The sequence below is a fragment of the Hemitrygon akajei genome, chromosome 4, assembly GCF_048418815.1.
Source record: "Hemitrygon akajei chromosome 4, sHemAka1.3, whole genome shotgun sequence".
Taxonomy (NCBI): Eukaryota; Metazoa; Chordata; class Chondrichthyes; order Myliobatiformes; family Dasyatidae; genus Hemitrygon; species Hemitrygon akajei.
In genome coordinates this window covers 38,124,281-38,146,078 of record NC_133127.1, presented here as the reverse complement: position 1 = coordinate 38,146,078, position 21,798 = coordinate 38,124,281, and the positions used below count along the sequence as shown (strand labels likewise).

Below are 21,798 nucleotides of genomic sequence, written 5' to 3'. Positions count from 1 at the left end.
TGACAACAATGTACTCCCTCAGTACTGTCCCTCTGTCAATAACGCACTCCCTCAGTACTGTCCCTCTGTCAATAACGCACTCCCTCAGTACTGTCCCTCTGACAACACACTCCCTCAGTACTGTCCCTCTGACAATAACGCACTCCCTCAGTACTGTCCCTCTGACAACACACTCCCTCAGTACTGTCCCTCTGACAACACACTCCCTCAGTACTGTCCCTCTGACAATAACGCACTCCCTCAGTACTGTCCCTCTGACAACGCACTCCCTCAGTACTGTCCCTCTGACAACACACTCCCTCAGTACTGTCCCTCTGACAATAACACACTCCCTCAGTACTGTCCCTCTGACAACACACTCCCTCAGTACTGTCCCTCTGTCAATAACACACTCCCTCAGTACTGTCCCTCTGTCAATAACACACTCCCTCAGTACTGTCCCTCTGACAACACGCTCCCTCAGTACTGTCCCTCTGTCAATAATGCACTCCCTCAGTACTGTCCCTCTGACAACAATGTACTCCCTCAGTACTGTCCCTCTGTCAATAACGCACTCCCTCAGTACTGTCCCTCTGTCAATAACGCACTCCCTCAGTACTGTCCCTCTGACAATAACGCACTCCCTCAGTACTGTCCCTCTGACAACACACTCCCTCAGTACGTCCTTCTGTCAATAACGCACTCCCTCAGTACTGTCCCTCTGACAATAACACACTCCCTCAGTACTGTCCCTCCGACAATAAGCCTCTCCCTCGATGCTAACCCATGAGTACTTCCTCAATATTTCTCCTGCAACTGTACAGCCCTCCCTCAGTGCCCTCTGCAACATTACAGTGCTCTCAGTACCGTGCATATAGCAATATGGCACTCCCTCAGGATCAGCCCTCCAATGTCCTATCCTCGATACTGCAACAAATTATTCGTACCCCTACTCCAAGAAGAAGCCAGTCCCTTGATACCAGCTCAGAGAGTGAAGCAGTCCCTCAGCACCAGCCTCTTTAACAATTCCATGCTGCTTACAAGTTGACTGGAATTAGATTTTATGCTTAAATTTATGAAGTGTGATCGAAGTCCAAACATCTGACTAGTCTACAAATCAGCTACTGGTGGAACTCAGCAGGTCAGGGTGCAACTGTGGAGGCAAAGGGTTGTCAATGTTTCAGGTCAAGACCTGCTTTAGACCCCTGCTTCCACAGATGCTGTCTGTCAGAGGCAAGTTCTCGGGAACAAATCCGATAGCTCTTCCAACAACAAGATAAAAAATAGCTTTGTCCATATTCTAAAGACAGAAGGGGCAAACCAACCTCCAGTGTCAACGAGCCACCTGCTCAAACTGCCCATAGGATCCTGCTTCTCAAGAACGGCCACGATTTCACCCTCGTGAAGAGACGCGTCTAACTCTTGGGTGGCGTTGAATTTCCGCTTTGCCTGAAACAGCTTGTCAGGACTGTACGTCGACAGGAGTTTAGCCCGGTGGTCTTCAGTCTGATGGGGAGCTTTGGGCTTCAGAGAAAATAGAACATAGCAATCAATACCTCAGGAAAACTCCATATTCTTTGTAGACAAGTATCTAAGGACTTTCTTTAAGGAAAGTTTGGACATCCTTGGGTTGTTCTCCCTAGAATGATGGAGGCTGAAGGGGAGATATGACAGAGGTTTTCATAATTATGAGAAGCATAGACAGGGTAGATGGTCAGGATCTCTTCCCTAGGCTGGAAATATCAAACACCAGAGAACAGGTATTTAAGGTTAAAGGGGAGAATTTTAAAGTTGATATGAGGAATAATTTTTTTTATGCAGAGAGTGGTAGGTTCCTAGGATGGGTTGCCAGAGCTAGCAGTTGAAACTGACAAATTGGTGTTTAACAGGCTTTTATGTAGAAGGGAATGGAAGGATCTTGATGATATACAGGAGGAGGAACAACAGTATAAATTGGCATTGAGATTGGCATAAAGTCATAGACTGAATGGCCTGTTCATATTGTACAGTTTTATGTATCAAAGGAGTATTGAACAACTAGGTTCACATAACATAGCTGCTACCAAAGGCATCAGGAGGTGTGGGGGGGAGGGGGGGAGCAAGAGCGGGCAGGCGATTGGTGGATCCAGATGAATGGGATGATAGGCAGATGTGGGAGGGAGAGAGTAGGCACAATGTCAGAAGTTGGAAGGTGAATGAGTCAAAGGGCTGAAGATGATGGAACCTGGTAGGAGGAAAATGGAATGGAGATGGGGAGTGATCCAGTGAGGCCAGTGTGCAGGTAATGGGCAGAATGGAGAGAAAGGAAGTGGAGGAGGGAAGAGGGAGAGGGGTGGGGGGAAGGGTTATGGCGATGGAGGCTAGATAGAGAGAGGAAGAAAAACAGGGGAAATAGGAATGGGGGAGAGATTACCAGAAGTTTAAGAATTTGATATTGATGCCGCCAGCCTTTTTATCCTGGGTGTCTCCGTCCTACTTTTCAAGTCAAGATGAAAGGTCTCAAACCCAAATGCTGACTGTCTATTTCTTTCCATAGACATTGCCTGACCTACTGAGTTGGTAGGCTTTGCAAATGTCCACCCCATTTCTGATGGCCTTAAGGTGAAGGTGAACTACCTTCTGAATCCACTTCAGTAGAAGAGGAGAAGAGTTGGTGGGCAGGGAGTTACAGAGCTCTGTCCCAGCGATAATGGATGAATATGTTTCCCAGCCAGTATAATGGGCAACTTGGTGGTGAGGTCCCCATTCGCCTGTTTGCCAGTGACCTTCAAGGTGGGAAGATAACAATACTGAGGGAAGATGAAGGCACCCTTTGACAAGGCTGAGATACAGCCCTGTCAGGAAGCTAAAGTCCTAAAGTAATGGATAAATTGACAAAGCAGATGTTGACAAGAGGAGATGTGTATAAGAGATCAGTGTAATGGCATTCATTCATTTCAGTTCCAAATCCATTTACACCGTTCCCGAAAATCAAACTTAGATTTAATGCTCTTGAACAAGTCCCAACAACCGCCCTTTTTTGTGGGAATTGTTCTAAACCTTTAATGAGAAATGTGTCTGAATGACATGGATTTGATTTTGATGCATTGGTCCCTCGACTCTTTACCAGGATATCACTTCTATTGACTCAATCGATTCCTTTTAAAATTGTCACTCACTCCACTGAAATAACCCACAGACATCATTCACTGGGTCACAAGCCAAAGTATTCTGACTGGTTGCATCATAGTCTGCACAATGATGCACAAGGCATTTGACAAGGTCCCGCATGGGAAGCTGGTCAAGAAGGTTCAGTCGTTCAGCTGGATTAGACACTGGCTTTGTGGGAGAAGCCAGAGAGTGGTAGTAGAGGATTGCCTGTCTGACTGGAGGCCTGTGACTAGTGGTGTGCTTGGTCCTTTATTGTTTGTCATCTATATCAATGATCTGAATAATAATGTGCTTAACTGGATCAGCAAATTTGCAGATGACACCAAGATTAGGGGTGTAGTGGACGGTGAGGAAGGCTATCGTGACTTGCAGAGGCATCTGGATTAGCTGAAAAAAACGGCAGAAGGAATTTAATGCAGACAAGTGCGAAGTTGTGCACTTTGGAAGGACCAACCAGGGTAGGTCTAGCATAGTGAATAGTAGGGCACTGATGAGTGCAGTAGAACAAAGGGATGTGGGAATACAGGCACGTAAGTTTTTAAAAGTGGCAACACAGGAGGAAAGGGTTGTAAAGGAAGCTTTTGGCACATTGGCCTTCATAAATCAATGTATTGAGTACAGGAGTTGGGATGTTATGCTGAAGTTGTATAAGACATTATTGAGACCCAATTGGGAGTATTGTGTGCAGTTTTGGTCACCTAACTACAGGAAAGATGTAAACAAGGTTGAAATAGTACAGAGAAAATTTACAAGGTTGTTGCTAGGTCTGGAGGACCTGAGTTATAAGGAAAGATTGACTATATTCTTTAGAACATAGAAGATTGAGAGATTGATAGAGGTATACAACATTATGAGGAGAATAGATAGGGTTAAGGTAAGCTTAAGATAAGCTTAGGAGTAAAAGGGTAAAAAGTTTAAGGGGAACATGAAAGGCGACTTCTTCACTCAGAGGGTCATGAGAGAGTAGAATGAGCTGCCAGCACAAATGTCCCATGCGAGCTTGATTTCAACGTTTAAGAGAAGTTTAGATAGGTACATGGATAGTAGGGATATGGAGGGCTATGGTCCAGGTGTTAAGTCATTGGGTGTAGGCAGGTTAAATGGTTTTGGCATGGACTAGATGGGACAAAGGGCCTGCTTCTGTGCTATATTTCTCAAAAAAGGGAAAAAAACATTGCAGGGAGTACTGGAGCCTGCCCAATATACGACGGGCACATCCCTCTCGTCATCAGTGGTGTCTACAAGATGTGCTGCCTTAAGAATGCAGCATCCATCATCAAAGATCCCCCACCTTCCAGGTCATACCATCTTTTCACAGCTTCCATTGGGCAGGAGGTACAGAAGCTTGAAATCCCAAACCATTAGCCTCAACAACAGTTACTTCCCTTCAACTATTTGGTGCTGGACATTGCTCCCAAATCACCGCAATTTAGGCAAACTGTGACCACTTTGATCACTTCATATGAAAGTCAACTTCGTTTTCCTTTGTTTTAATTGTGTTTTTTTGTAAAGATGTTGACAAGTAGTTTTTCTTTGTGAATGCTGCTTATATGATGCTATGTGCCTGTGATGCTGCTACATCTGTGCATACATATGACGTTGGGTTTGAGGTTTCCCTAAGTTCTGCCTAGAATAAATCCTCAAGTCCTTCGCATACTCTTAAACCATATACATAAACATTTTTCACACTCCATCTTGGAATGGTGGACCTTGGAAAGTCTATACTAATCAACCATCTGAGACACGAGAATGGAAACAATATAAAAAGTACATTTAGAACATAGTTCAGGATAATAGCATGTAATTATCCATTGGCCAGAGTAATAGTTATAGATGCATCCTATCCTGATGCATCACCACCTGGTTTGGCAGTTGGTCTACCCAAGATATCAAGAAATTGCGGAGCTGTGAACTCAGCTCAGTCCATCGTGCAAACCTTCCACACTTCGCACTAACTTGGGAAAGCAGCCAAAGTAATCATAGACCCCTCCCACCCCGGCTATTCTTTTTTCTCCCACCTCCCATTGGGCAGAACATGCAAATGCCCAAGAGCTTTAACCACGAGACTCAAAAACAGCTTCTGTCCTGCTGTTGTCAGTCAGTCTGTTGAATAGATCTTTCTTAGGCTAGAAGATAAACACTTGATCCCCAGTCTACCTCATCATGTCATGTTATACGTTACCTACCTGCCTGTACAGCACTTTCTCTGAAACTGAAACAGTATATTCTGTATCTTTTTTAACTACCTCAGTGTAATTTGGGTGGCGGGGTGGAGATACAACTCTATACCAAAGGAGGTGTAAGGTGTTCCTTCCCTCTGCAAGCCTGCAGGTCACCTTTGGGCAAGGTGTAGCACCTGCTTAGCCCCTCAAACAGGGTCACATAAAGCCATGGGAGCAGGCGATGCATGGTCGTATCACAAGTCCTGGTTATGTGACCACTGATGCCAGGCAGACAATCTCTGAAAAGTATTGATAATGGCTGGGGTCGCCCGTCTTGTAAAGACACTGCCCAGACGGCAGCAATGGCAAAGACAATAGAAAGATTTGCCAGGAACAATCATGGTCATGGAAAGACTATGATCACCCACATCATACAACACGGCACATAACAGACGAACAAAGTGCAATTATATATGAACGATCGGTCTGGACAGCACGCAAAAACAAAAGATTTTCACTGCATCTCTGTACATGTGATAATAATCATTGAGTTAGAAGGAACATGGAAGATGACGAGGGCAGTCAATCTTCTGAGTTCATTGTGCACGGCTGGGAGGGCAGTTTCCTTGCAGTATCAAAGACCTGGCTTACACCTGGCCCCTTGGCTGCTGCCTTGTGTGGAGTCTGCACCTTCTCCCTGTGACTACATGAATTTAATCCACGTTCTCTGGTTTCCTCCCACATCCCAAAGACAGGTCAGTCACTTGCCACCGGAAATTACCCCCAGTGTGTAAGTGTGTGATAGAATCTGGAGGGAGAAACAGATGAGAATGTGTGTAGAATGAAAAATGGGAGACATGCAAGTGTGTGTTCGATGATCAGTGTGGACTCAGTGGGCTGAATGGCTTGTCTATGTGTTGTACCTCCCATGATTCCATTCCATCAGGCCCTACAGCTCCACACATCTACTTTCATCCCATAACTAAGTATCTCATTCACCAAAGATTCACCTACCCCCGTTACTAAAAGTTTTAGTTACTCCCAGCTTTACAAAACAATGGGGTAAGGAGTGGAAAGAAGAACTGGATCAAAGTTCAGTAACTCCCCACTCACATTTATTGACCTCTTATTCAGGAAATCTGCTGAGAGACTGTCTTGCTGAACAAACCCATTAGATAGAACTAAGATTAGAAAAGTTAAGTCACAGGTTGAAGTGAAACTAGAACCAAAAGACAACTGGTTCCTGAAAATAAGATAACCCAAAATCAAGGGGAAAATATGCTTTCTGCCTCACTACATAATGGTTTCAACTGTAAGATTTGTTCTTTGCCCTCAGTCAATTCTTTCCCATTTTATTACAGGACATACAGTGCCTATAAAAGGTATTCACCTCCCCCCCCCCCCCCCCCGGGAAGTTCTCATGTTTTACAACATTGAATCACAATGGATTTATTTAATTTGACTTTTTTGACACTGATTAACAGAAAAAGACTGATGTGTCAAAGTGAAAACAGATCTGATTTGACCACTCCAGGACATTACCTTTGTTGTTTTTAAGCCATTCCTGTTTAGCTTTGGCTCTACGCTTGGTATCATTGTCTTGCTGGAAAACAAATCTTCTTCCAAGTCACATTTCTCTTGCAGACTGCATCAGATTTTCTTCCAGGATTTCCCTGTATTTTACTGCATTCATTTTACCCTCTGCCTTCACAAGCCTTCCAGGGCCTGCAGCAGTGAAGCATCCCCACAGCATGATGCAGCCAACACCATGCTTCACGGTAGCGATGGTGTGTTTTTGATGATGTGCGGTGTTTGGCTTATGGCAAACATAGCGTCCAGTCTGATGGCCAAAAAACTCAAATTTGGTTTCATCAGTCCATAGAACCTTCTTCCTATTGATTGCAGAGTCTCCCACATGCCTTCTGGCAAACTCTAACCGAGATTCCATGTGAGATTTTTTTTCCCCAACAATGCCTTTCTCTTTGCCACTCTCCCATAAAGCTGCAAATGGTGAAGCAACCGGGCAACAGTTGTACGTGTAGTCTCTCCCGTCTCAGCCACTGAAGCTTGTCACTCCTCCAGAGTTGTCATAGGTTTCTTGGTGGCCTCCCTCTCTAGACGCTTTCTTGCATGGTCACTCAGTTTTTGGGGACGGCCTACTCTAGACAGATTTACAGCTGTGCCATATTCTTTCCATTTCTTGATGATTGACTTAACTATACTCCAGGGATATTCAGTGACTTGGAAATTTTCTTGTATTGTCTCCAGACTTGTGCTTTTCAATAACCTTTTTGTGGAGTTGCTTGGATTGTTCTTTTGTCTTCACGGTGTAGTTTTTGACAGGATACTGACTCACCAGCAGCTGGACTTTCCAAACACAGGTGTATTTTTATTACAATTGAGAGAAACACCTTGTCTGCACACAGGTCTCCATTTAGTTATGTGACTTCTAAAACTAATAGGCTGCACCAGTGATGATTTCCTGTGTTATATTAAAGGGGTGAATACTTATGAAATCAATTATTTTGTGTTTTATATTTGTAATTAATTTAGATCGCGTAGTGGAGATGCGTTTTCACTTCAACATGAAAGAGTATTTTTCTGTTGATCAGTGTCAAAAAAGCCAAATTAAATCCACTGTGATTCAATGTTGTAAAACAATAAAACATGAGAACTTCCAAGGGGGGAGGTGAATAGTTCTTATAGGCATGTTTCAATATTTACTGTCATCTATCTGAGCATTCGCATTCAGCTGCATGGATAAGACAAACATACAGAGGGCAAACCTTGCAATGATGGCACTGAAGAATGTTAGTGAAGCCCAGGTATTTTACCAGCATCTGGTACTTCAATAGGTCCTGTTACAGAGAGGAGTATTCTAATTTCAGACCTAATTAATTAAATGAGTTTTAAGTTCCCCAGCTGTCAAGGTGGGCTTTGAACTCGTGTCTCTCAAATAGTCCAGTCCTCTATAGAATTATAAATATGTACATCATGGAAACAGGCCTATACTGTCCACCTCATTCTTGCAAACTGGGATGTCTACCAACACCAATCCCCATTGTTCTCATTAAGCCTGAATCCCTCAACTCCAGGTACCTGTCCAAATGCCTTTTGAATATTGTACCTGCCCCTTGTGAATGCTGCTTATCTGATGCTATGCGCCTGTGATGCTGCTACAAACAGGTTTTTCATTGCACCTGTGTATACGTAAGATGTAGGAGAGAATTAGGCCATTCAGCCCATTGAGTCTGCTCTGCCAATCCATCATGGCTGATCCCATAACTGTACTTGTGCACGTTACAATAAACTTGATATTGACTTAATATTATTAAACTAAAATGTATGTACAAACATTCATGAATGGTAGAACTAGTTTCTTCTCCTTCTCTCTACTCTTAGCAATTGTGCCTTCTTATCAGTCTTATGTATCTGTGGTGCCATTCATTATAATGCTGGTTACCATATCAAGTGATTTTTGTGTATTTTCTAATCTACAGACAACATTGGCTATGGCTGTCTGTAGAAGAACCCGCTTGGTACCAGCGGGTGCCCTGTCAATTATTACTTAGCTGGATAATTCCCATCTCAGGCCCCAAAAGGTGAATGGTTGTAAGCAGATGCATCAGTGAGTTGGCCACTATCTGTACACCTCTATTATCCAGGCCGTTGTTTTATGGTTAAATCGAGATTAGCACACAGAAGGAGATTGCAGGACGTTCCTTTACAGAGTCACATGTGCATCTCAGATCAGAAACAGAATCTGAATCAGTCACATTTACTCTCACTGATATATGTCATGAAATACGTTGTTTTGTGGCAGCAGTACAGTGTAGCAGGGTGCACAGTATATTTCGTATGGAACCGTATCAAATGGTCACTAACCAAGGAAGCTGACAGCCTTTTCTTTGACCTTTCTTCTGAGCTGTTCCTTCTCTCCAGCACCCTCTGAGATCCATTGCTGAACTCCTTACCAAAGGAGAGCTTGCATATTTCTTCAATGACTTGTTTTTGCTTGTCTTGGACATTCCTTGTGGAGGTAATCTTAAAAGTTAAAACAGATGCTCAGTATTCAAACTTTACCGGAGGCCCACCATGTCTGAGCAAGCCCCTTCTCATCTCCTCTGTCACCCTCCAAACAAACCTTGCTCCCCTCTACCTCTGCAAATATCCTTAAAAGTTATCACTACATTTGTCACTGAAGTTCTCACTAAAAAAGTTCCATCACCCTCACGTAGATTTGCAAATTTGTTTTTATGCCAAACAAATCCCCTTCTTCTACTGCTGCCTTTATGCGCCTGCACGAGATATGATCTATTTTCCTAAATGAAAAAAAGGGAATACGTGCCCCTGAGCATGCCTGTAAAATGTCAGTTAAGAGCTGAAGGAATGGAACAAGAATGATTAGTAGCTGCAGGTAGTTTTTGTTTATTTACATTTTTTCCTCCCACTGCACGCAACGCAGATAAAACACTCTTCTCACGGAAACACGGAGTCGCACAAGCCCTTTGGCTAACTGCACTGCTCAATGAACTCGTTCAACCTGCCTGCGTTCGGCCCACGGCTCTCTCAACCTCTCCTATCCATGTACTTATCTGGATGGCTTTGAAATGTTGCTAATGTACATCCCTCAACCACTATTTTGGGCAGTTCATTCCAAATATGCAGTACTATTTGCATGCAGACGCTGCCCAGATATTCATTTTATATCTCTTGTCTTTGATCGTTTTCAGCATCTCCTCACATGTGCTTTCTCCCTGTCTATGTCCTCCATGATCTTGTATATCTCTTTTAGATCACCCTTCAATCTGCTACTTTCCAGAGAGTAAAGTCCTAGTCTGTGAAACCACTCCTTGTACCGTAGATTCCGGACTACAGAGCGCACCTGATTAAAAGCCGCTGGCTCTAATTTTAGAAATAAAATCAATTTTTTAATTGTAAAGGCCGCACCGGATTTTAGGCCGCACCGCTACTTTTAAATATACATACGTATCGGTAACACAAATTACGTTGCATATACTTTTTTACTGAACAGCACGAACAACATTCCAATATCTCCTAGCGACTGGTAAAAATATATATACTGCAGCCTACCAGGAAAAGTTATTGATCGCCTTTAACTTAAAAGCAGCGTTTTCGCTCGGGTCTGACGCGCTTGCGTAACGCGATCGGGTCTAATCGGGTCTGACGCGCTTGCGTAACGCGATCGGGTCTAATCGGGTCTGACGCGCTCGGGTCTGACGCGCTTGCGTAACGCGATCGGGTCTAATCGGGTCTGATGCGCTCGGGTCTGACGCACTCGGGTCTTGCTTTTCTTCGAGTATTTTCCATGTTGATGAGGGTGAGTACAAATGACTGATTTACAATAATTTAATTGTGAAAGTGCGCTTGATTTATCGTACAATTTCATTGGACCTCTGTGAACTACTCATCAATTTTATTGGTCTACTGTTATGAGGCAAAATGTTTACGAGGCGGCATGAAAAAAAACCATGTATTAGCCGCTCTGGATTAAAGGCCGCAGAGTTCAAAGCTGTTCAAAATGTGGGGAAAAAGTAGCGGCTTATAATCCGGAATCTACGGTAATTCAGATCCCCAAGTCCAGGCAACATCCTGTAAATCTCTTCTCATCCTTCCTATAATGGGGCGACCAAAACTGTGCACAAGACTCCAAGATAGCCCTCACTAATGACGTACATATACTTTCCAACTCCTATACTGTCCTGACCATTGAAGACCAGTACGGAGTACAATGTTGGTAAATGTGAGGTCATCCACTTTGGAAGGGAAAATGGAAGATCAGATGATTATTTAAATGGTAAAAGATTGCAGCATGCTGCTGTGCAGAGGGACTTGGGAGTGCTTGTGCATGAATCACAAAAGGTTGGTTTGCAGGTGAAGCAGGCTATCAAGAAGGCAAGTGGAATGTTGGCCTTCATTACTAAAGGGATTGAATTTAAGAGCAGGGAGGTTATGTTGCAACTGTATAGGGAACTGGTGAGATCGCACCTACGAGTACTCTGTGTAGTTCTGGTCTGGTTCTGCAGTTGAGGAAGGATATACTGGCTTTGGAGGCGGTGCAGAGAAAATTCATCAAGTTGATTCCAAAGATGAGGGGGTTAGGCTATGAGGAGAGATTGAGTCGCCTGTGTCTGTACTCACTGGAATTCAGAAGAATGCGAGGAAATCTTATAGAAACATATAAAATTATAAAAGGGATAGATAAGATACAGGAAGGAAAGTTGTTTCTACAGGTGAGACTAGAACTAGGGGACATAGCCTCAAGATTCAGAGGAGTAAATTTAGGACGGAGATGAGGAGGAACTGCTTTTCCCAGAGAGTGGTGAATCTGTGGAATTCTCTGCCCAATGAAGCAGTGGAAGCTACCTCAGCAAATATATTTAAGACAAGGTTGGATAAATGTTTGCATAGTAGGGGAATTAAGGTTTATGGGGAAAAGGCAGGTAGGTGGAGTTGAGTCCATGGTTAGATCAGCTATGATCTTATTGAATGGTGCAGCAGGCTCGACGGGACAGATGGCCGACTCCTGCTCCTATTTCTTATGTTCTTGTGTGCCAAACACCGTCTTCACCACCATGGCCACCTGAGACAGCAAACTATACACATGCACTCATATATCTCCCTGTTTCATACCACACCTCAGGGCCCTACAACGTACAAGTTCTACCCTGATTTGACCTCACAAAATGCAATACCTCATATTTTTCTGGACTGAAGGCAGTGTCTAGCTGATCAAAATCACTCTGTAATTTTTCATAACCTTAAGGATTAAAGCTTCAACATTTAAGCGAAGTTTGGATAGGTACATGGATGGTAGGGGTATGGCAGGTTATGGTCCCGGTGTAGGCTGATTAAATGGTTTTGGCATGGACTAGATGGACCAAAGGGCCTATTTCTGGCCTGTTTCGAAGTGTCTACAACATCAACTATTTTACTAATCATGCCTTGTACATTCATATCCAAATCATTTGTGTAAATTACAAAGGTGCCAGCATTGGCACTGGACACAAGCCTTTAGTCCAAGAAAAGATTCTCGACTACTGCTCACTGCTTCCTAGTACTGAGCTAATTCTGAATCCAATCAGCAATTTCCCCTCTGATCTTCCTCCTGGTGTTTATCCCTGCAAGCAGGACAAGTGCTGCACCTGCCCCTACACCTCCTCCCTCATCACTGGTCAGAGCCATAAATAGTCCTTCCAGGTGAGGTGACACTTCATCTACTGAAATCAGTGCATCACAATGCATCACTTTACAATTGTCGGGATTAAATTGAATCTGCCAATTCTCCAGCAATGTCCAATTTGATATATGCTCAGTGCCCCGTTATTAGGTACCTCCTGTACCTCATAAAGTGGCCACTGAGTGTATGTTTGTGGTCTTCTGCTGCTGCAGCCCATCCACTTCACGGACTGAGGTGTTGTGAGTTCAGAGATGCTCTCCTGCACACCACTGTTGTAACACAGGGTTATTTGTGTTACTGTCGCCTTCCTGTCAGCTTGAACCAGTCTGGCCATTCTCCTCCGACCTCTCTCATTACCAAAGCGTGTTTGCTCACAGAACCCCCATTCATTGGATGTTTTCTGTTTTTCACATTATTCTCTGTAAACTCTAGAGACTGTCATGTGTGAAAACCCCAGGAGATCAGAAGTTTCTGGGATACTCAATCCACCCTGTCTGGCACCAACAATCCTTCTGCAGTCACATTTCTTCCCCATTCTGATGTTTGACCCGAACAACAGCTGAACCTCTTGACCATGCCTGCATGCTTTTATGCATTGAGTTGCTGACAAATGATTGGCTGATCAGATATTGCATTATTGAGCAGATGTACAGATGTAAATAAAATTGCCACTGAGTGAATATCTTGCTTTAGACAACCTCCTCATTATTGGTAACAACACCAACTTTCATGCCATGGCAAACATACTAAGTGTTCCTCCTACATTCTCATCCGAGTTATTATACAAGGGTCCCAGCCCCAGTCCCTGGTCACAGACTTCCAATCTGAAACATTTCCTATTAACTTTGCCTCCTAATACCGAACTATCCAGTTAACTAGCTTGCCTGGATCCCAAGTGTCTTCTGGACCATGTGGGATTTTGGCTAATAACTTACTAAAGTCTACATAGGGAACATCTATCTCCCATCACCAATGATTACCACATTTAACATCAGGAATCCAAACAGAATGCTACTGAGTTAGGGCTGCCTTGAGCACCTTCATTCTGTCTGCCACAAAAGGCAGGTTTTCCCACTGGCCACCCATTTTAATTCTACCTCTCATTCCCACTCTGACATGTAGGTCCATGGCTTCCTCTATTACCATAATGAGCACTCTCTCAGGTTGGAGGAGCAACATCTCATATTCTACCTGGGCAACATCTCATGTTCTACCAGACAGCATGAACATAGATTTTTCTAACTTCTGGCAATTACTCCCTCCTCTCTTTTTCCAATCCCCATTCTGGCTCCCCTCTTACCCCTTCTCTTCTCCTCACCTACCTATTACCTCCCTCTGGTGCTTCTCCTCTTCCCCTTTCTCCCATGGTCTACTCTCCGCTCCCATAAGAGACATTCTTCTTCAGCCCTTTACTTCTTCTGCCTATCACCTCCCAGCTGCTCACTTCATTCCCCTCCTCCTCACCTGGTTTCCTCTATCACCTGCTGACTTGATTTTTCCCTTCCCCCTACCTCCTTATTTTGGCTTCTTTCCTACTTCTGCACCCTCTCCAAAGCTTCAACACCCTTCCTGTAATTGACTGACTAGAACTGCACACACCACTCCAGATGTGGCCTAAATGAAGCCTTACACAGCTGCATCACGACTTCCTGACTCTTATACGTAATACTCTAACCAATGAAGGCACACATGTCATGCACCTTTGTTACCACCCTACCTACTTGTACCTAATTCAGGGTACTTCTCTAACTAATCAGGACCCTATGAGTCTTTACATTAGTGGGTGGAAGGGCCTGTCTTCATGCCATGTCTCTCTCCAGAACTACTGTATGTATAGGCTTGTGTTCAGTCGCCATTCAAAGTGGGTCTCAGGACATGAAAGAGACTGCTCTCCTTCCTCTGGCTAAAGTACCTCAGCATTTGGAGGTGATGCATGTCTAAGCAAGTCCCAACCGCCTGTGTTAGGCCCAAATTCCTCTAAGCCTTTCCTATCCATCTACCTAATCCAGAGTCTTTTACACGTATTTTCTGGTTTAATGTTAAAATTGAGCTACCTCTGATTTTAAAGCAGCGGGCTAAGCTATTAAGGAATATGAAACGATGGATGTAGAGAGTGGTGAAAGTTGGAACAGACGAGTGAATACTGGCCTTTTACTGTGCAAGGTTGAATGGTTTCCATATGAAGCAGCCAAGGACGTGAGGGCATTGAGATCAGGCCAATGCTGCCACCTAGTGCAAAGTGGCCTGCCTTGTATCTACACGGCATCCCAACGGGATTCACAGCCAATAAACCAGTCTTTTAACTAATTGTAATGTGGACATTAGATAAGCCCTTTTCTACACAGCAAGATTCCATAAGATAATCTTGTGATGCTGTGGCTGCAGTGGGTAAAGCTGATGCCTCTCAGTTCCAGAAACCTGGGCTTGCTCCCAAACACACACGACCCTGCAGATGCTAGAAATCTTGAGAACAAAACGCACACAATATGCTGGAGGGACTCAGCAGGTCAGGCAGCATCTATGGAGGGGAATAAACAGTTGTCGTTTGATTTCCAACCACTGGTACTCCCTGTGACTGTGTGGGTGATCCAGTTTCCTCCCATGGCCCAGAAACCTGTAGGTTGGGAGATTAATAGACTGCTGTAAATTGCCCCGGGTGAGGGCTAAAATTGCCCCGGGTGTGTTGAGGGAGAATAAATTTCCTGCAGGTGGGCTAGCATAGACTTGGTGAGCTGAAGAGTTTGTTTCTGCACTGTACAACTCGATATTGACCCAGACAATGTGGAGAACTGCACCTTGAGGTTCTAGCTTTGAAGCATTGTGAAGATTACAGTGTAGGAAATCTCAGCCATCTATCTGTGTGCGACAATATATCACAGACACAAAAGTGAACAAGGGCTTTTGCTGTCTGCTATTGACAATGTTTGTTGTGGAGTAAGTGAAGGTGGAGGAAATACCAGGATGATTTGCCTCGGGTGGGTTACCCTGTGGATCTATATTTCTGCAGGGTGATCTGCCCTGTGCAGAATTTTAGCAATAAGGGAAGCAGAGCAGCCAGTCCAATTCCTCCACAGCTTGAACCTACCGGTATGTTTTTGATGGACGGAGATGCCTCCAGTGCAGAGGTCATGAGATCCCTGAAGATGGCCATAAAACAGTAAATGCAGTTGATCAGAACTTTTGTTGCCACTTTGTTAAACTTCTGCAGCTCCTCGACCAGCTGTCCATTCAGAGCTTCGTAATCCCTCTTTGCCTGGTTCAGCTCCTCTGCGGCCTTCCTCTCCTTCACGCTCTCTGACTGCTTGAGGCAGCTGATGTAGTCAAGCAGCTTGTCGTAGCGCTTCTGTATCAGCTTCTGCGGAGCCGAGAAGAGGACCTGTAACGTGCCGAGCGGCAGGACCACTGCCCTCTCCAACTGGTCTCTCTGTCAATGAAGACAAACCATTGCAAAATGTTAGTCTTGTGCCAGACACAGACAACGGCAGCCTCTGGTGCCAGACATGGCCTGGTATGGTAATGCCATTGCACAGGACGAGTGTGGAGAGCTCGGTAGATCTGTCATGGCTACAGCTCTCCCCACCTTCGAGAACACCTACAACAAGCGATGTCTCAGGAAGCCTACTACTGAGTCTTGCCCGCATCTCAATGCTACCATCAGGCACGAGATACAGCAGCCAGAAGACCCACACCTCGAGGTTCAACAACAGCTTCTTCCCTACTGCCATCAGGTTCTTGAACCAACCTGAAAAACCCTCACACTACAATGGACCAAATTTCTCTCAACTTCTACTAACACCATTAACTTTATTTTTCTGAATTTTGTTGGGCAAATTATGTATAATCTATGTTAATTTGTTTTTTATGTCATTTATGTTTGTCATGTTTATAATGAACTCTGCTGTGGCTGAAGAAATGGTAACTTTCATGTCATTTATACCCTGCGTATGAATGTCCATGATAATAAACTTGAACTACTTTAATTCCAGTATCATCTTACTCTTGGCTCATTACAGCACCCAGATTAAGCTTTCATTTCTTTATACCGCAAGGATTAGGCCACTAAACAAAGAGGACTATACTGATAAGTACTTACAAAACTTTCAAAAGAGTTTTGATAGTTTCTGAGTCCGTCTAGAGAGTTGCCATTGGTCTGGTGCGAGTCTTGGAAAGTACTTTGAAGTCCGTGAACATTTTGAACGGCCAATAGCATACCTTCCTGAACAAGAACATAAGCAGATGGTCAAATATTGGCTGAAAAGTATGACCAATATTAGTGCAGGTGCATGGCAGGAAAGTTGGAGGAAGTTGACAGGTTTGAGAGAGGGAATAGGTCACAGAGACAGGCGTGGTGAGGATGGGACTGCTGGGAGATAACACGGACAAGATTGAGCATCCTTCTGTGTTACAATAAGCAAATTGGTAAATTGTAACTTGAATTTATTATTGTTACATGTACCAAGCAACAGTTAAGAATGTTGTTTGCATTCCATCCACACAGATCATTGAGGTCGTACAAGGGAGAACAATAACAGAGGTGTTACAGTTGCAGGGAAAGTGTAGTGCAGTAGATGATAAAGTGTAAGGCCATAATGAGGTAGATTCAGAGGTTCAGAGTCCATCGTATTGTACGAGGAGACTGTTTAACAACTGGTTAGAAGATGTCACTGAGCATTGAGGCTTGTGCTACTTTTTGTCAGGCCTGATAGGGGGCTTGGGAGGGGGAATAGAGTATGTCTAGGGAGGATGGGGATGCTTCTCTGAGGCAGTGAAATCCGTAGATGGAATCTACGGAGGGGAGGCTGGGTTTTGCGACGTGCTGAACTGTGTCCACAGCTCTCCGCGGTTTCTTGCGATCTCAGGTAGAGTGGTTGCCAAACCAAACCGTGATGCAGCTGGGTAGGATGCTTTCAAAGGGGCACTGATAAACATTGGTGAAGTCAAAGGGGACACGTCGAATTTATTTAGCCACCTGAAGAAATAGAGGCTCTAATGAGCTTCCTTGGTTTAGTGTCTATGTGATTGGAGCAATAAAGTCATTGTCGATGGTCTGTCTTAGGAGGTTGAAGCTCAGAAACTAAACAGGTCACTCACATTTGCTCCTAATTTTTACAACCATTAGATTTCCAGCATCTGCAGATTTTCCCTTGTTAAATCATTCCAGATATCAGTACATGAAGATACCACAGAAGGAAAACAACAGAATTCAGAACAGTGGTACAGTTACAGAGAAAGTGCATGGTGAATATATATTAAAAAAATACAAGGCCCGTGATGAGGTAGACATAGAGATGAAGAGTTCATCTTTATCATCCATTTGCATGCAAATGCACAAGGCTTGATAAATAAACTTGCAGATGACACAAAATTAGTTACTGTTGATAATTATGAAAGATATTATCAATTTCAAGTGTATTTTGATCACCTAGGGAAGTGGGCTGAGGGGTGGCAAATAAATTTCAATGCAGGTAAGGTGATGCATTTTGGAAAGTCAAACCAGGGCAGAACTTGTGCATTGAATGGTAGGGCAGTAGGGAGTGTAATGGAACAGAAGGAATTAGGAATATAAGTGAAATAAATGATAGGAATATCATTGAAAGTGGCATCAGGGATAAACAGGGTGGAGAAAAAGGCCCTTAGCAGGCTAGCCTTCGTCAGTCGGGGTAGTGAGTACAGATGTTGTGGTTATATAAGTCATTGGTGAGGATACACTTGGAGTACTGTGTACAATTTCAGCCACGCTGTCATAAGAAAGAAGTAGTTAAACTGGAAAGGGCACAGAATCGATGAATGAGGATGCTGCCAGGACTGGACGGCACAAGTTACTAGGTCTTTGTTCCTCGGAGCATACGTAGGGGAGTGAGGGTGACATTACACAAGTTGATAAAATTAGGAGAGGCATGGAAAAAGCAATAGTCTTTTTTCCTCAGGGCAAGGGAGTCTAAAATCAGGAGGCAGATATTTAGGGTGAGAGGGCAACTCTTTCACACAGAGGGTGGTGAGTATATGGAATGATCTGCCAGAAGTGGTTAAGGCAGTTACAATAGTATTATTTAAGAAGCACTTGAATATAGGTATGTGTAGGGGTGGGACAAAGGAATGCAGGGAATTAGGACCAGCTGGATGGGCACCATGGTTGGCATAGGTTAGTTGAGTCTGTCTCCATTTTGTATTGCTCTATGACTCTGTGTACAGTTTAACAGAGGGTGGAAACTGGAAAGGTCAAAGCCAAGCTTTTATGTATGCATAGGTGCAATGAAGAACTTAAATGCAGCAATATCACAGTCACAAAGCATCATACAAGCAGCATGCACAAGGAAAACATAAATTAAACAAACACACTATTTTTGATTGTGGCATGTGGCCAAGTGGTTAAGGCATTGGACTAGTGATCTGAAGGTTGTGAGTTCAAGCCTCAGCCAAGGTAGCGTGTTGTGTCCTTGAGCAAGGCACTTGACCACACATTGCTCCCATCTACCCAGCTGAAAATGGGTACTGGCAAAATGCTGGGGGTCAACACTGCGATAGACTGGCGTCTTATCGGGGGGGGGGGTTCTCATCCTCTCAGTCACTTCACCAGCATTAGCACTGGCCTGCTGAGCCTATAAGGCTCAGGATTGACCTTAACTTTAATTTTAACTATTTTTGACAAGTCCTTGAACTTGAAATGCTGATGACATGGTATTAAGTCAGAAAGTTCTGGGAAAATCTCAGCAAGTCAGGCAACAACAGTGGAGAGAGAAAGAGTCAACTTTTTGGTTGTTATTTCAGTTTCCCAACATATGTCATTATCTTTGATGCTCAATAACCCAACGTTAACTTGTTTTTTCTTTCAGCAGTTCCTGTCTGACTTGCTGAGTACTTCCAGCCCTTTTGGGCATTAATTACCACTCCCAATCAACGATGAGTAAAGCAAATTCTTCCATTTCTGATGTACGAATGTAATGCATGTTTCTATAACCTGCAATTATCTTCTTTCTCACGGATAGTTTGACATTATAAACATAAACCTCAGAGTTGTATTAAATGCCAGAATGTCGCAGATGAGTAGAGTGTAAGTTCAACAACGTGTTCCCTGTTCTCAAGTCTCATTGGCAAGTTAAACACCCTGGTAGAAGCCAAAATTGTTAGCATCACATCCAGGAGCCAGGTGACTACAGGTTCAAGCTCTGCTCCAGGAATGCTAGACTAACACATTGTGTACAGCTCTGAGCATGAGGTTTGCTCCTTCAGACAGATATGAAAGATTGAGAGATAGAATCTGAGAGATTGAGAGATGCTGGAATCTGGAACAACCAAAAGATGATGGAGGAACTCAGTGGACAGTCTACGTTTTGGGTTGGAACCCTTCATCAGGATATGAAAGGTTGTTTGGCAACACTTTATTCTGCTTTCTGTTATTGTTTTCCCTTGCACCCTCAGTGCACTGCTGAAAAGAAATGATCTGTGGGGATGGCAAACAAGACAAGATTTTATTATTGTATCTTGATACGTGTGACAATAATAAATCAATTTGCCAATAAAGAGAGTGGCAGCTGGCTGTGAATATAGAGCAAGTCCCATCACCCAGACAGAACCGACCAGCCCGATGTTAGTGAACGGCTCAGGATCTACAGGCACCCACCTGAATATTCTGAACATAGGATGATATGTTCTTCACAGTAAGTCTCACAGCCCTCTCCAAGTTTCGGAACAGTTTCTCTTCTTGGTCGAATGTCTCATCCTTGACCTGGAATCAAGAAGTTAAGTAAGTCTATCCATGGGAGGACATCTCAGGGCCACCTCACTACCAACAGCACAGATCCTGAAGTGCAGGGGTGCTAGTGAAAAGATAGTCATTCTCTCTCCACAGGCAGAATGAGAATCAGGTTTATTATCACCGGCATGTGTCATGAAATTTGTTAACTTAGCAGCAGCAGTTCAATGCAATACATAATATAGAAGAAAAAAAATAATAAATAAGTAAATCAATTATAGTATCTGTCTATTGAATAGATTAAAAATCATACAAAAACATAAATAATATATACTTAAAAAGCGAGGTTGAGTTCATGGGTTCAATGTCCATTTAGGGTCGTTTGGCAGAGGGGAAGAAGCTGTTCCTGAATTGCCTTCAGACTTCTGTACCACCTAACTGATGGTAACAGTGAGAAAAGGACAATCGACACACACAAAATGCTGGTGGAGCACAGCAGGTCAGGCAGCATCTACAGGGAGAAGCGCTGTCGACGTTTTGGGCCGAGACCCTTCGTCAGGACATGCCCTGGGTGCTGGGGTGCTTGATAATGGACGCTGCCTTTCTGAGACACTGCTCCTTGAAGGTGCCCTGGGTACTTTGTAGGATAGTACCCAAGATGGAGCCGACTAAATTTACAACTCTCTATAGCTTTGTTCGGTCTCGTGCAGTAGTCCATGTGAAGAGCCATTGAGATTGCATCTGCTGTTGACCTATTGTGGCGATAGGCAAATTGCAATGGGTCCAGGTCCTTGCTGAGGCAGGAGTTCGGTCTAGTCATGACCAACCTCTTAAAGCATTTCATCACTGTCGATGTGAGTGCTATCGGGTGATAGTCATTAAGGCAGCTTGCATTATTCTTCTTAGGCACTGGTATAATTGTTGCCTTTCTGAAGCAAGTGAGAACTTCCACCCATATCAGTGAGAGGTTAAAAATATCCTTCAATACTCCTGCCAGTTGGTTGGCACAAGTTTTCAGAGCCTTATCATGTACACTGTCAGAGCCTTTTGCCTTGCGAGTGTTCACCCTCTTTAAAGACAGCCTAACATCTGCCTTCAAGACAGAGATCACAGGGTCACCAGGTGCAGCAGGGACCTTCACAGCTGTAGTTGTGTTCTCCCTTTCCAAGCGTGCATAGAAGGCGTTGAGTTCATCTGGTAGTGAAACATCGCTGCCATTGATGCTATTGGGTTTCGCTTTGTAGTAAGTACTACAAAGATATACTGCATGACCTTCTGAGTTTGTCTCCTTACAGGCAGCCACAAAGCAAAGAAACCCAATAGAAACCCATTAAAAAAGACTGTCAAACAACCAATGTCCAAAAAAAACCAAATCACACAAACAATTAAAAGCAAGCAAATAACATTTAGGTCTAAAGTTCAGGAAAGTGAGTTCACAGCCGTGCAGCCTGTCACAGCCGATCCAGGAGCCCACTAGCTGCAGGCTGCAGCCTCAGTTCAGCGCAGAGTCCAATATGAGCTGAGCTGAACGTCGGCCCTACGTACTGCATTGACAACATAGATAGATCGTGAGAGTTGTTCTCCCACCGTTGAAATATCAAATACTGGAGGAC

The 21,798-nt window shown here is 43.9% G+C and overlaps 1 protein-coding gene across 1 annotated transcript in view; it reads right to left on the bottom strand.

Moving 5' to 3' along the window:
* The window catches only part of arhgef38 (Rho guanine nucleotide exchange factor (GEF) 38), a 97,302-nt gene that overhangs the window by 9,967 nt on the left and 65,537 nt on the right, over positions 1-21,798 (bottom strand). The window contains exons 8-12 of the mRNA XM_073042386.1: positions 20,114-20,218; positions 16,586-16,708; positions 15,578-15,916; positions 9,177-9,335; positions 1,305-1,503 (exon numbers count right to left, since the gene is read on the bottom strand). Coding sequence (XP_072898487.1) covers positions 1,305-1,503; positions 9,177-9,335; positions 15,578-15,916; positions 16,586-16,708; positions 20,114-20,218 — 925 coding nt within the window. The remainder of the gene's footprint in view (positions 1-1,304; positions 1,504-9,176; positions 9,336-15,577; positions 15,917-16,585; positions 16,709-20,113; positions 20,219-21,798) is intronic.